Source organism: Epinephelus moara, chromosome 14 (genome assembly GCF_006386435.1).
Source record: "Epinephelus moara isolate mb chromosome 14, YSFRI_EMoa_1.0, whole genome shotgun sequence".
In the NCBI taxonomy this organism is placed as follows: Eukaryota; Metazoa; Chordata; class Actinopteri; order Perciformes; family Serranidae; genus Epinephelus; species Epinephelus moara.
Genome location: NC_065519.1, coordinates 4,487,346 through 4,499,370, shown reverse-complemented (window position 1 = coordinate 4,499,370; position 12,025 = coordinate 4,487,346). Strand labels below are relative to the sequence as shown.

Sequence of the window (12,025 nt, the reverse complement as noted above, 5' to 3'; positions counted from 1 at the left end):
ATATCTGTCCACAGTCAACGTTCATGTTTTACTCTGTAACCTGTGTCCTCAGCAGGTTCCTGTAAGAATGTCTTCATTAACCATTTTCTCCCTGAATACCTGACCTTTAACATAACCTCTGTGGTGTTCAGTGTCTGATAGAAACATCACCCCTGTCTGTGTCTCTGTATAAACCAGCAATCGTACTCACAATCAGCTGTTAGGATGGTGGCGTGACATGTGCTAGCTTAGCTTACAGTTAGCTAATTAATAGCAAACTTCCTGTGGCTGACTGTGACGGCCCTTTCCATTATTGCACTCAAGTTTTCTAATCCATCATCCAGCTGCAGCCACAAACGGACAACTCACAACCAGCAGAGACTTTAAGTACATTTTTTTGCACCTGCAGAAAAAGGAACAGTGTCAGGAAAGTACAGCGAGTCCTTACAGGGAAACCTACGACCTCAGACAGATGTAGCAAAATCGTGGATTACACTTATTACCTGCTTGACTGAATCACCTTCACTGCCTACCTCGATTGATAAGTCAGCTACATGTGACGTCTTTTTCCAAATACTCATAAACCTGTAAAACGAGATGGAGTGATAAAAAACACCTCAGCAGACAAAATAAACCAAGGTTTTTCAGTGTGACTTACAGGTGAATGATGTCTCCCAACAGGTCACCTGGACAGTCGCTGTTACATCAGATCTTAATAAAAGTTCTTAATTTTGCTCTCACAGGACGTAACAAACACCTTCCTCCCTCCTCCTTCCTCCTCCTCTCCTCCTCTTCCTCTCTGCCTCGCTCCTCTCGGTGTTTCTGTGTTTTGACTCAGATCTGATGTTCGATGCCACCAGCAGCTCTGTTGATTATCATTTTTAAAAATCATACACCAGGATTATTGTTGTTTAATTTCTTTCTTTGTGGCTTTGACGCTTTTTGCATTTGCCAGAAATATTTTTCTACTTTTGCTTTGATTGTCATTTTCTGTGACTGTGTTCATATTTTTCTCTTTCATCGCTCCACCTGGACCACAAACCTCCCCGAGGGGAGTTTTAAAACAAGTCAACAGATTTTTCTGTAAGGCTTTGGTTCCCAAACCCATGATTAAACATTCACTCTGTATCATGTTATGTTGAGGTCAATAACAAATAACAGGTGCTCTGCAGATTGACAGATAAATCTTTAAACTGAAATGAACAAATTCAGTTAAAATGTGCTAATATGTTAAATAGATTTCTTAATTTCTTTAAGATTTGCTTTTATTTAAGGTGTTTAAAGACAAAGAAGTAAACACCAGAGTTGTGTTGAGTCTGACGACCACCAGCTGCAAATTAAAATAGTTTTTATACAGTGATTGTGGCAGTTTCTGCTTTTTACATTCTCTTTTTATATGTTTGGAAACACAGCATAAAACATAGTTAATATAAACATTAACATAACTTAAGATGTTCTTAGAAACTCACAATAAATGAACAGTGTGATAGATATTGCAGCGCCTGTGGCTTTTGGGAACCTCTGCTTTAAAAGTCACAGTGAAACAGAATTTTTCCACTTCCTTTCTTCATATTAAGTTAGGACTTTCTAGGCTTTTCCATATGTACAGACCAACGACGGGATATAAAGTTGGAGGATGCATCTCCACAAAAATACAAAAATGAAACCAAAATTTCCTGAATACGGCCGCTGCCATCTCCTGCTGGTGACGTCATTTGGAGCCAGAGTCTGTGCAGTAGCGATCTCCAAGGCCTTGAGTCCTATACACTCGTCCAACCTATCATGAGCAGCACCACTGATTGCAAGCACACGATTAGCACACACAGCTGTCAATCATAATGTCAACCTCCCTTTAATAGCATCAAATAACTATTTGTAACCAAACTAATCAGAAAAAAAAAAATTGTAAGAAACCATCTTTGGTCAAAATTTATTTGACGTGTACGTTGAGTTTTTAGTTTGGCTCATGTTCCATACACTAAAGGTCCTGACACATTAAACCGATGGTTGGCCAATGGTGAACGTTAGCCTGCCAGTGGGCCTCTTCGGTAAATGAAATCACTCTGATTGGCAGTTTAGCTCGGTGCAGGGGTGAGGAAGTGAGGAATGTAAACAAAGTTTAGTGATGGTTTGTATTATTGTTCATGGCACACGGTAAAATGCTCTGTTTTTTCAACACTGGATTGTGTTGTTAGTGTGCTAACTGGCTAACTAGCGTCAGGACAGTCTTCCGGTTTCAGCTTTTGAATGACAATTGCAGACTGCTGCCGTCTGCTGCTGTGGAGAGTTATTTCCTCTCACACAGGTACAGAACGTACGTGCTAGTTGGCCATAGGCTTTAGTCCTCCGCGGTGTGTTCATGTGCAAATTTGGCAACACAGCAGGTGGACTTTGTCACAGCTAACTCTCTGAAGTTGGTGCGTGTGTGCCTTTACATGGAGGGGTCTGGGTTAAGGACCTACACTGCAGCCAGCCACTAGGGGCGATCGAAATGTGTTGGCTTCACTTTTGGGAAGCTGTCATGTCATCCATCCTTGTATACAGTCTTGGGTACATTCATACAAAGCATTTGCATTTTAAGAACTGCAGTAAAGTGAAAACCCTCACGAGAAATTCCCTGATAATCCACAGCGCATGGTAGGGGTGGGTTGTATGGCCATTTGGATTATATCATGGTAACAGTATATCTCGCAATGCCGTGATCGTTCTTTAATTTTAATTAAGAAATAGTTAAAAAGAACTATACTGTACTTCATCACATTTGATTATGTTCTTTTATTTAGATCATCCATTACCCTACACTAATGTATATTGTACAAGGGACCCCTGTCTCTTCAATAGGGTTCGGAATCATTCAATATTTATCAGTAATATTGTGTTTGTAGGCATCAATATATTAAAACAGTGATTACAAACATGAATATTTGCCTGATAGTTTTCAGCAATCAGTGCTACAGAAATTTTTTTATTATTGAATAAGTATTTTTTACAGTGTTAAGGTTAATTACCCAGCTTTAATATTTTTATATAGTTTTGTGATACGCACAGTAATCAGATCAAACACGTCCTTTATTGTACTTTACAGAAAACTAAAATTGTGCTGCTTAAGACTTAAAGAAAATTTGCATAAAAGAGATCTTTAAAAATAATTAAAAGAATAAATGAATTTCTTTAGTTTTGGAAAACTACCTCTGCAATATGTCCTCTAAAATTTCTACTTAATAAAAAACTTATTGTGATTGTTATAATTAGACAAATTAGAGAACAGGTTCATGGTTTCATTGTGACTTTAAAGGAACATTTCACACAAACGATCCCGCAGTGATCTGGTCCAGTGTGGAGCTGTGTGGAGCTGCTCTGACTGTAAGCTGCTTCTTTGCTGTCTGTCTACCTCCCTCTACCTCTCTGTCTCTACCTGTCTCTACCTGTCGCTGTCTCTCTGTCTGTCTCTCTCTCTGCCGGGTCTCTGACATCCATCCGTCCGTCTCCCTCCTATCTCTCTGTCCATCCAGGCTGGATTGATGTAACCTGGGATGCTGGCGGCTCTAACTCTTACCGTATGGGCGCTGAAGGGAAGTTTGACCTCAAGCTTGCTCCAGGGTACGACCCTGAGTCGGCTGCCACAGCGCCGTCACCCAAACCTGTCTCATCCACTGTTTCAGGCCCCGCCTCCTCCACGGTGGGACCCTCCGCGACGCCGGCGGCCAGCGGCGGCACCACCACCACCACGTCCTCCTCGTCCTCCTCCACCTCATCTTCCTCGCAGCAGCAGTCGTGGAGCAGCCTGGTGAAAAATAACTGTCCCGACAAGGGCGGGGCCACGTCTCTCGGCGGGGCCAGCTCCTCCAGCAGGAAGGGCAGCAGCAGCTCCGTCTGCAGCGTCGCCTCTTCCTCCGACATCAGCCTGAGCTCCTCAGCGGGGCTGCCTGGTGCGGGGGGGCTGCGGCTGGAGAGGAGGGCCGAGGGGCTGCTGCTGGACCAGGGCTCGGGGGTGGGAGGAGTAACTGGGGTCGGGGCTGACGGACACCAACATGAGCCGATTGTCGTGCTGTCCTCTGCGGCAGAGGGTGGGTCTGGCTCAGTATCCAGCTCTGGCACGCTTACTGCCGACACGCCCGCTCCTGGCGATGACGCCAGAAACAAGGACTCATCCACAGCAACTGACCCAGCAACAGCAATCTCCATGGGCCTGGTGAGCGTGAGCTCCCCAGATGTCAGCTCGGTGTCGGAGTCATCCAGTAAGGACACGCCCTCCCAGAGGCCTCTGTGTTCAGCGGCTAATGCCCGGTTGTCCGTCAGCTCCCTGCTGGCTGCTGGCGCACCCATGAGCTCCAGCGCCAGCGTGCCTAACTTGTCATCACGGGAGGCCAGCCTCATGGAGTCCTTCGTCCGCCGTGCGCCCAACATGTCACGCACCAACGCCACCAACAACATGAACCTGAGCCGCAGCAGCAGCGACAACAACACCAACACACTTGGCAGGAACGTCATGAGTACTGCTAGTAAGTACTGCTGTATTACTACACTAATACTACACCGTAACTGCCAGGGAGTACTGCAGTATAACTACACTAATACTACACCGTAACTGCTAGGGAGTACTGCAGTATTACTACACTAATACTACACCGTAACTGCCAGGGAGTACTGCAGTATAACTACACTAATACTACACCGTAACTGCCAGGGAGTACTGCTGTGTTACTACGCTAATACTACAGTGTAGTACTTTTCTGTCTGAAGTTAGTTTGAAAGTTTGAAATTTTCTCTTTTTTTCAAAGCTAGCTGGAAACTTAGCTCAGTAGCTCTCTATTAAAAGCTAATTAAAAAATCACTACTCTAGCCACAGTAATAATTGATAGCAGGCCAAATGAATATTGTAGCTGTGTAGTGTTCGGATAAACTCCACTATGAAAGATCTCAGACACTGGTGGCTAAGGAGCAGGAATTTTCTTAAAACTGGATCCAGGTTCCTGCGGTCAAACTGTAGGTGAAGTTCCAAACAGCATCCCTGGAAATGTTCTGGTGGTTGAGACGTACCAGTAAGCTGCAAACAAAACCATCTCAGCAGCGCTGTGAAGTGACAGGAAGTGTCTAACCTAGGAGATCATCTCAACCTACTTTGGACTCCAGTTAAATGTTTTTGTTCAGAGGTGATTGTTAGTGGTTGTTGTGAGATGTGAGACCAGATGTTCCGGTCTGCATCCTGCCGGGCGAACAGCATGAGCATCCTCCAGCCAATCAGCAGCTGTTTCCAGTCAGCTGACTGGATTTTAACGAGCTTCACCTGCAGCTTTGTCTCCTTGGTTCCTGACAAACTAACCGCCCTTTGTTTGTTTGTTTGTTTGTTTGTTTGTTTGTTTGTTTGTTGTTTGTTTGCAGCTTCTCCTCTCATGGGCGCTCAGAGCTTTCCTAACCTCACCACCACTGGCACCACCTCCACCGTTACCATGTCAACCTCCATAGTAACCAGCAGCAATAACGTAGCCACGGCCACCACAGGTCTGTCGGTGGGCCAGTTGCTAAGCAACACCCTGACGACCAGCCTGACGTCCACGTCCAGCGAGAGTGACACAGGCCAGGAGGCCGAGTTCTCTCTCTATGGTTGGTGACCACACACACACACACACACACACACACACACACACACACACAGCCTGCTTCAGCTAACCTGCTGTCTAACTCTTCTGACATCAGAGCAGATTAGCAAACTAAAATATCCCATATCCCAACCCTTTCTGAACAGGTCACATGATTTATTTTTTTTAAACATCACTCTCTGTCCTTGAAAAGCTTTTTTACTGCAGGTGAATTTAAAAGAGCAGCAAAATGAAGTGTGAGCACGTCTGAAACTATTATTTTCATTACTGATGATTTCCTCAATTTATCTTTGTGGCTACAAATGTCAAGAATAGCAACATATCCTAAAAAATCCTGAAAGCAGAGCCTGGTTTTTCTTTAAATATTTTGATCTTAGTGTCTGTTCAATACCAGAGTTGTGTCTATGTTACAAAATGAAACTGATATTTATTGATGTTCAGTTTTGGGGCACCCATTAGCTCACCTAGTAGAGCAGGCACCTAATGAGGCCTTGAACTTGCCGTGGCAGCCGCTGGCTCGATTCCAATCTACAGCCCTTTGCTGCATGTCATCCCCCCTCTCTATCTTCCTCTTTTACACTAAAACAACTGTCCCATCAATTAAAGGCAAAAAACCCTAAAAATATCTTAAATTGTATCTAATATACATGTGTTATATCGCAAAGCAGTTTTTGGTATTATGTAAAGTAATTCAGGTTTCTCAAATGAACAAAGAGTTACATCACAGTCTCAAATGACCAACCTGATGAGTTAAATTTGAAAATACCTGATATAATAGTAGGTAAATCAAAACAGTCAGACTAAGGATTTATTGACTGCTTTCAATACTTGACATGTTCCAAACTCAGTGCTGCAGACAAAATGTAATTTGTTTTTTAAGATTTGTTTCCCCTTTTATTGTTTTAATCTATGAATAACCAGACTTGATATCCATCTCAAGAAAAACAGTCCCAAAGCGAGAAAGCAGAATATGGTGTGCAGTCCAAGGACACGGACCATCAGCTGTTCTAATAGCAACTTGAATTCAGCAAGCCGAGCCCAGGTTTCTCACCAGATGAGCAAACTTTCTGTTGCTGCCATTACACAGATTCGATCCAGCCCGATGTGACGTTGGTGCTGGGATTTCGACTTGTTCCAGCCGTGACTGAGACCATCTCTAGACCTTGCGCTTGCTCTCTTCCCTTGCGAATAGTCTAACGGTTGGAAGAGGCATATACGACTTACCTGTGATGCTTAAATAAGTAAAACATGACAACAGATTTTTTTTCCCCCAGTACCCCAATATCGGATCGCAGTACTTTGTAAAACATAAAATTGTAAAACATAATAAATCTGCCCCCAGGTATTGTGATAGTGTCGTGTTGTGAGATAAACATTGGGCTTTTAGAAGCCAGAATGTGTATTTAACCTTCATTATTTAATATTTGTTTCAGCTGCACACGTTCTTTTGGTCATCTCCGGTAGTTGTATTTGGCACAGGGGTATGGTTTCACATTATTTTATCTGTTCATCACTGACGTGGAGGCTCTTAAGGCTTTAAATCTGTGGAGCTGGATTTTAAGATGTTCCCTTTGTTGCTTCAGCCAGTATCATGTTTTCTCACGTCTCTTTCTCTCCCTTTTCTAACCTCCTGCAGACTTCCTGGACAGCTGTCGCGCCAACACACTACTGGCTGAGCTGGACGACGAGGAGGACCTCCCAGAGCCTGACGACGACGATGACGAGAACGAAGACGACAATCAGGAGGACCAGGAGTACGAGGAGGTCCTGGTAATAGACCTTTTTAATAAAACAGTGCCTATAGATCAGCACTCACCTGGCACTGTGAGTCTGGAGCAACAGGAAGTGATGTCAGAGGGTGTGATGAGTGACTGGCTGCTGTCCCCGCAGGAGGAGGAGGAGTACGAGACCAAAGGAGGTCGCAGGAGGACGTGGGACGACGACTTCGTCCTGAAGAGACAGTTCTCTGCTCTCGTCCCCGCCTTTGACCCCCGACCAGGAAGAACCAACGTCCAGCAGACCACCGACCTGGAGATCCCCCCGCCAGGTACAACACACACACACACACACACACACACACACACACACACACACACACACACACACACACACAAGAAGGATCCTAAAATTGATCTCAGTAATGTATAAGTGGAGCGAGAACAAAAATGTCAAGAAATAAGTTATGAAGTCAAGCAAACATTAATAATAGTATCTGTGTTGGGTTGATGATGATGAACATGTATAAACATCCAAAGCTCTGATCATGTTCACAACTTAATTTCTACCCAGTCTTTTAAACCACTGCTCAGAGAAGGTTTTTATCAGATACTAGCAAATGCCTCTTCGAGATTCAGGATGTCCCAGTGTTTACTTTGAGTCATCACTTCCTGTGTTGATCTGAATATAAGATGTGAACTGTTCCACATTCCAGCCCAGCTCTCACTTAGATTATATAACTGAAGCAAATGTTATCTGAGTATTTAAACTTAACTAAACTTTCTTTTTTTTCTGTCAGGAACTCCTCGTTCGGAGGTTCAGGAGGAGGTGGAGTGCGCTCCGTCCCCTCACCTCTCTCTCACCCTGAAGGTAAGAAAGTCAGGAAATATATTGTTTATTTACAAGACTGTAGTGTGAACGGTTTAAATCCAGACATAGAGCTGAGTCTGTAGTCAGAAAAGTCAGATCCTGCAGGTTGGAAAAGTTTGGAGTTTGAAATTGGAACATGAGATTTAAGTTTAATTTACAGGTTTAAATGTTAAATGTTGGCTCATGTGTGCGTTCAGGTGGCGGGGCTGGGTACGACCCGGGAGGTGGAGCTTCCTCTGTCCAACTACAAGTCCACCATCTTCTACTACGTCCAGCGGCTGCTGCAGCTATCCTGCAGCGGAGCCGTGAAGACTGACAAACTGCGACGCATCTGGGAGCCCACTTACACGTAAGAGTCATGACTGAGTCTGAGTCTGAGGTGTTTGATGGTTTCACAGATAAATAATTTCTGTTCTGTTTCGTCCTGCAGGATAATGTACAGAGAGCTGAAGGACTCTGACAAAGAGAAGGAGAGCGGGAAGATGGTGAGTCACACTTTCAATGCACATCACTGTTTTCTCTTTGAGTAACACCCTCACAAAGTTTTAGAAAATATAGATACAAATGATCCCAGCTGAGGTTGAAAAAGTGGACAGACATAAACATGAAAAGATGTCTGCTGTACATGACATCATTCTGGGTCAGGCTTCTGTTTATTCTTGATTTATTTCCAACAGTGTAGCCAGTGTAGATCTGTACTGCTGCCCCACCTCTTACCTCCGCCTCTCTCCAAAGACCAAAACCTAATAATACAAAAGAATAAAAATATCACAGAAGTTCAGCAGAAAAAACGGAGGATGTCCCCTCTTCTTTGACGTCTGCTTCTGACCAACTCATTTTTAAACCTTTTGATGTTTGGCAGCCGATCAGTGGGACTTATTACAGTAACAAACATGAAACTGAAATGATTTTGTATTTAATAATTAACAAAATAAAGTGAAGCAGAATATAAACACATCTGACATCAGATAATTTTATTTTTGAATTGTCAAGCTTGTTTGATTTAGAAGCTTTCAGATCAGTGTCAGCAGAATAAACCCAGCTGACCTCTGACCCTTTGACCTCTCTCCCTCCTCCAGGACTTGTGTGAACACAGTATCAGTATATCAGGAGGTCGTTCTGGAGGTTTGAGCCCCAGCTCCGTCTCGGCCAATCAGAGCAGTGAGATCCTGTGCGTTGCCCGGGAGATGGCGCAGGCAAAGGCGGGCTGCAGCCAGAACGCCTGCGGAGTGGAGGACGTCCTGCAGCTCCTACGCATCCTTTACATCATCGGAGGAGACGCAGCGTCCAACGCACGCACGCTGCAGGAGGGTACGAACACACATAATTTTAAAGTCTCAGGTTTTCTTTTTCTTTATCCAAGATTCTTTGTGTCTCATTTTCCTTTTAATGAATAAACGTATGAGCTTTGAGTGGTCAGCTCCAGCCTGTCAACAACAAGGGTTGTATAGGATACACCACACAAAGTAGGGCGACAGACGCTCACTGATGGCGGACCAGTTTGGTGTGTCTGCATGGATTAGATTTATTTTTCCCGCAGTGATTCTACTAGATTGACAAACAACAACCAGTACTGACAGTGAAAACACAACCTTAAATTAGAATCACTTAGATACCGAATTCTGAGTACTGCTGATGCCACTGTATATTTGAATTTTATCAGTTTTGAGAATTTTCTTTTTCTTTTTTGCAGACTTTGACGAGCTGCAGTTCAACGCATCTCCAGAGGAGTTCACCAGTAAGAAGATCACGACCAAGATTCTGCAGCAGATTGAGGTCCGTTCATATGAGAGAGCAGATTTATAAACAGTGATGACTTGTTTCATCAAGGTGTTGTTGTGTGAACGTTAAAGTTTGTGTGTGACGGCAGCAGAGTTTGACCTGAGTGTGTTTTTTGTCTCTCAGGAGCCTCTGGCTCTGGCCAGCGGAGCTCTGCCCGACTGGTGTGAACAGCTCACCTCCAAGTGTCCTTTCCTCATCCCCTTTGAGACCCGACAGCTCTACTTCACCTGCACAGCGTTTGGAGCATCCAGGTGAGTCTTAACTGAGACTTCCTGTCTGTGACCTCTGACCCTGACTATATCCTCCCTCTCCCACCCTGAGCCTTGACTTTCGGTCCTGACCTGTGACCTCTGCCCACTGACGTGTCTCTTTACCTGACCACAATCGTTGACCTCTGACCCCCCGATGTGTCCGCAGGGCGATCGTGTGGCTCCAGAACCGGCGGGAGGCGACCATGGAGCGGTCCAGGCCGTCCACCACGGTGCGGCGTGACGACCCCGGAGAGTTCAGGGTGGGCCGGCTCAAACACGAGCGAGTCAAAGTCCCCAGAGGAGAAGCTATGATGGAGTGGGCGGAGTCCGTCATGCAGCTGCATGCCGACAGGAAGTCGGTGCTGGAGGTGAGAAAGCGACACAAAATGCTGACACACACACACACACACACACACACACACACACACACACACACAGAGTGAGGTTTAAGGAACAACTGCGACCCCTGCAGCTTCATTTATACATTCACTGTTATGCTGATTTAACCGTTTCAGTGAACAGTTTCCACATTAACAGGCAGGAAACACTCAATTTTTTTGTTGAGTCTAAAAAATGTTAGAGAATAAATATTAACATGATATATTTAGGACTACATATACATTCAGTTGGACTACAGATTCTTTTATGAGGAGAACAAAGTTATTTTTAATTTTACTCTGGAGCCCTGTGTTATATAAATGTTTTCAGTACATGACTTACATATTTTCTGAAAGGTTTTCTTGCGTTATTGCTCTTTTGAAAAGTTGCCTCACCTTTCAGTAAATAGCAGCAACTTTTTGCTTCACAGACAAAAAGCACTTGAATGTAAAGAAACACTCTCCTGGTCGTGTTCTGATGTTCTAATGCCTCCAAATTGTACTAACTCATCTTTAACAAAGTCAAGTATATAATGTACGTGTATTATATCTATTTGTGTGTATGTGTGTCTAGGTGGAGTTTCAGGGGGAGGAGGGAACAGGTCTTGGTCCGACTCTGGAGTTCTATGCCTTAGTGGCTGCAGAGTTTCAGAGAACATCACTGGGAATCTGGCTGTGTGACGACGACTTCCCTGATGACGAGTCCAGACAGGTGAGATACACAAAGTTTTTAAGTTTTACTGGCATCAGGTCGATTCACATCTTCCTGTATTTGAACTGAACGCTGTGTGGTGTCGTGAACACTAAAACGCTCAGCATGAGAGCTCTGCTGGTGCGTTCAGGGGACAGACACACAGCTGATAACAGTGTGATGGCTGTGTGGATTCTCTCAGCTTGAGTTTGTGAACCCTCCGCAGTAAACGGATCCTTGTCCTGTGTCTCTGTGTCTCAGGTGGACCTGGGCGGCGGTTTGAAGCCTCCTGGTTTCTACGTGCAGCGCTCCTGCGGTCTGTTCCCAGCTCCGTTCCCTCAGGACAGCGAGGAGCTGGAGCGAATCACCAAGCTCTTCCACTTCCTGGGCGTCTTCCTGGCCAAGTGCATTCAGGACAACCGGCTGGTGGACCTACCCGTCTCCCAGCCCTTCTTCAAGCTGCTCTGCATGGGGGACATCAAGTCCAACATGAGCAAACTGCTGTACCAGAGCCGCAGCTCGCCGCAGGGTCACGACCCCGACAGACCCCACCTGCAGTCCTTCCTGCTGCTGTCTGAGGTGCAGTCGGAGGCGTCCACCGAGGAGAGCCAGGAGACGTACTCTGTGGGCAGCTTCGACGAGGACTCCAAGTCTGAGTTCATCATGGACCCCCCAAAACCCAAACCGCCTGCCTGGTACCACGGCATCCTCACTTGGGACGACTTCCAGCTCGTCAACCCGCACAGGTGAGACACAGAG

At 45.1% G+C, this 12,025-nt stretch overlaps 1 protein-coding gene across 4 annotated transcripts in view; it reads left to right on the top strand.

Annotated features, from left to right (window-relative positions):
- hectd1 (HECT domain containing 1) overlaps positions 1 to 12,025 on the top strand; it is a 38,317-nt gene that overhangs the window by 22,006 nt on the left and 4,286 nt on the right. The window contains exons 26-38 of one of the 4 annotated variants that reach the window (XM_050062850.1): positions 3,492 to 4,481; positions 5,362 to 5,583; positions 7,216 to 7,349; positions 7,470 to 7,626; positions 8,095 to 8,165; positions 8,363 to 8,514; positions 8,596 to 8,650; positions 9,245 to 9,476; positions 9,859 to 9,941; positions 10,071 to 10,198; positions 10,365 to 10,566; positions 11,150 to 11,287; positions 11,528 to 12,012. In XM_050062850.1, coding sequence (XP_049918807.1) covers positions 3,492 to 4,481; positions 5,362 to 5,583; positions 7,216 to 7,349; positions 7,470 to 7,626; positions 8,095 to 8,165; positions 8,363 to 8,514; positions 8,596 to 8,650; positions 9,245 to 9,476; positions 9,859 to 9,941; positions 10,071 to 10,198; positions 10,365 to 10,566; positions 11,150 to 11,287; positions 11,528 to 12,012 — 3,049 coding nt within the window. Of the gene's footprint in view, positions 1 to 3,491; positions 4,482 to 5,361; positions 5,584 to 7,215; positions 7,627 to 8,094; positions 8,166 to 8,362; positions 8,515 to 8,595; positions 8,651 to 9,244; positions 9,477 to 9,858; positions 9,942 to 10,070; positions 10,199 to 10,364; positions 10,567 to 11,149; positions 11,288 to 11,527; positions 12,013 to 12,025 lie in introns of all 4 variants that reach the window. The other 3 variants (XM_050062851.1, XM_050062852.1, XM_050062849.1) reach the window with 3 other exon arrangements.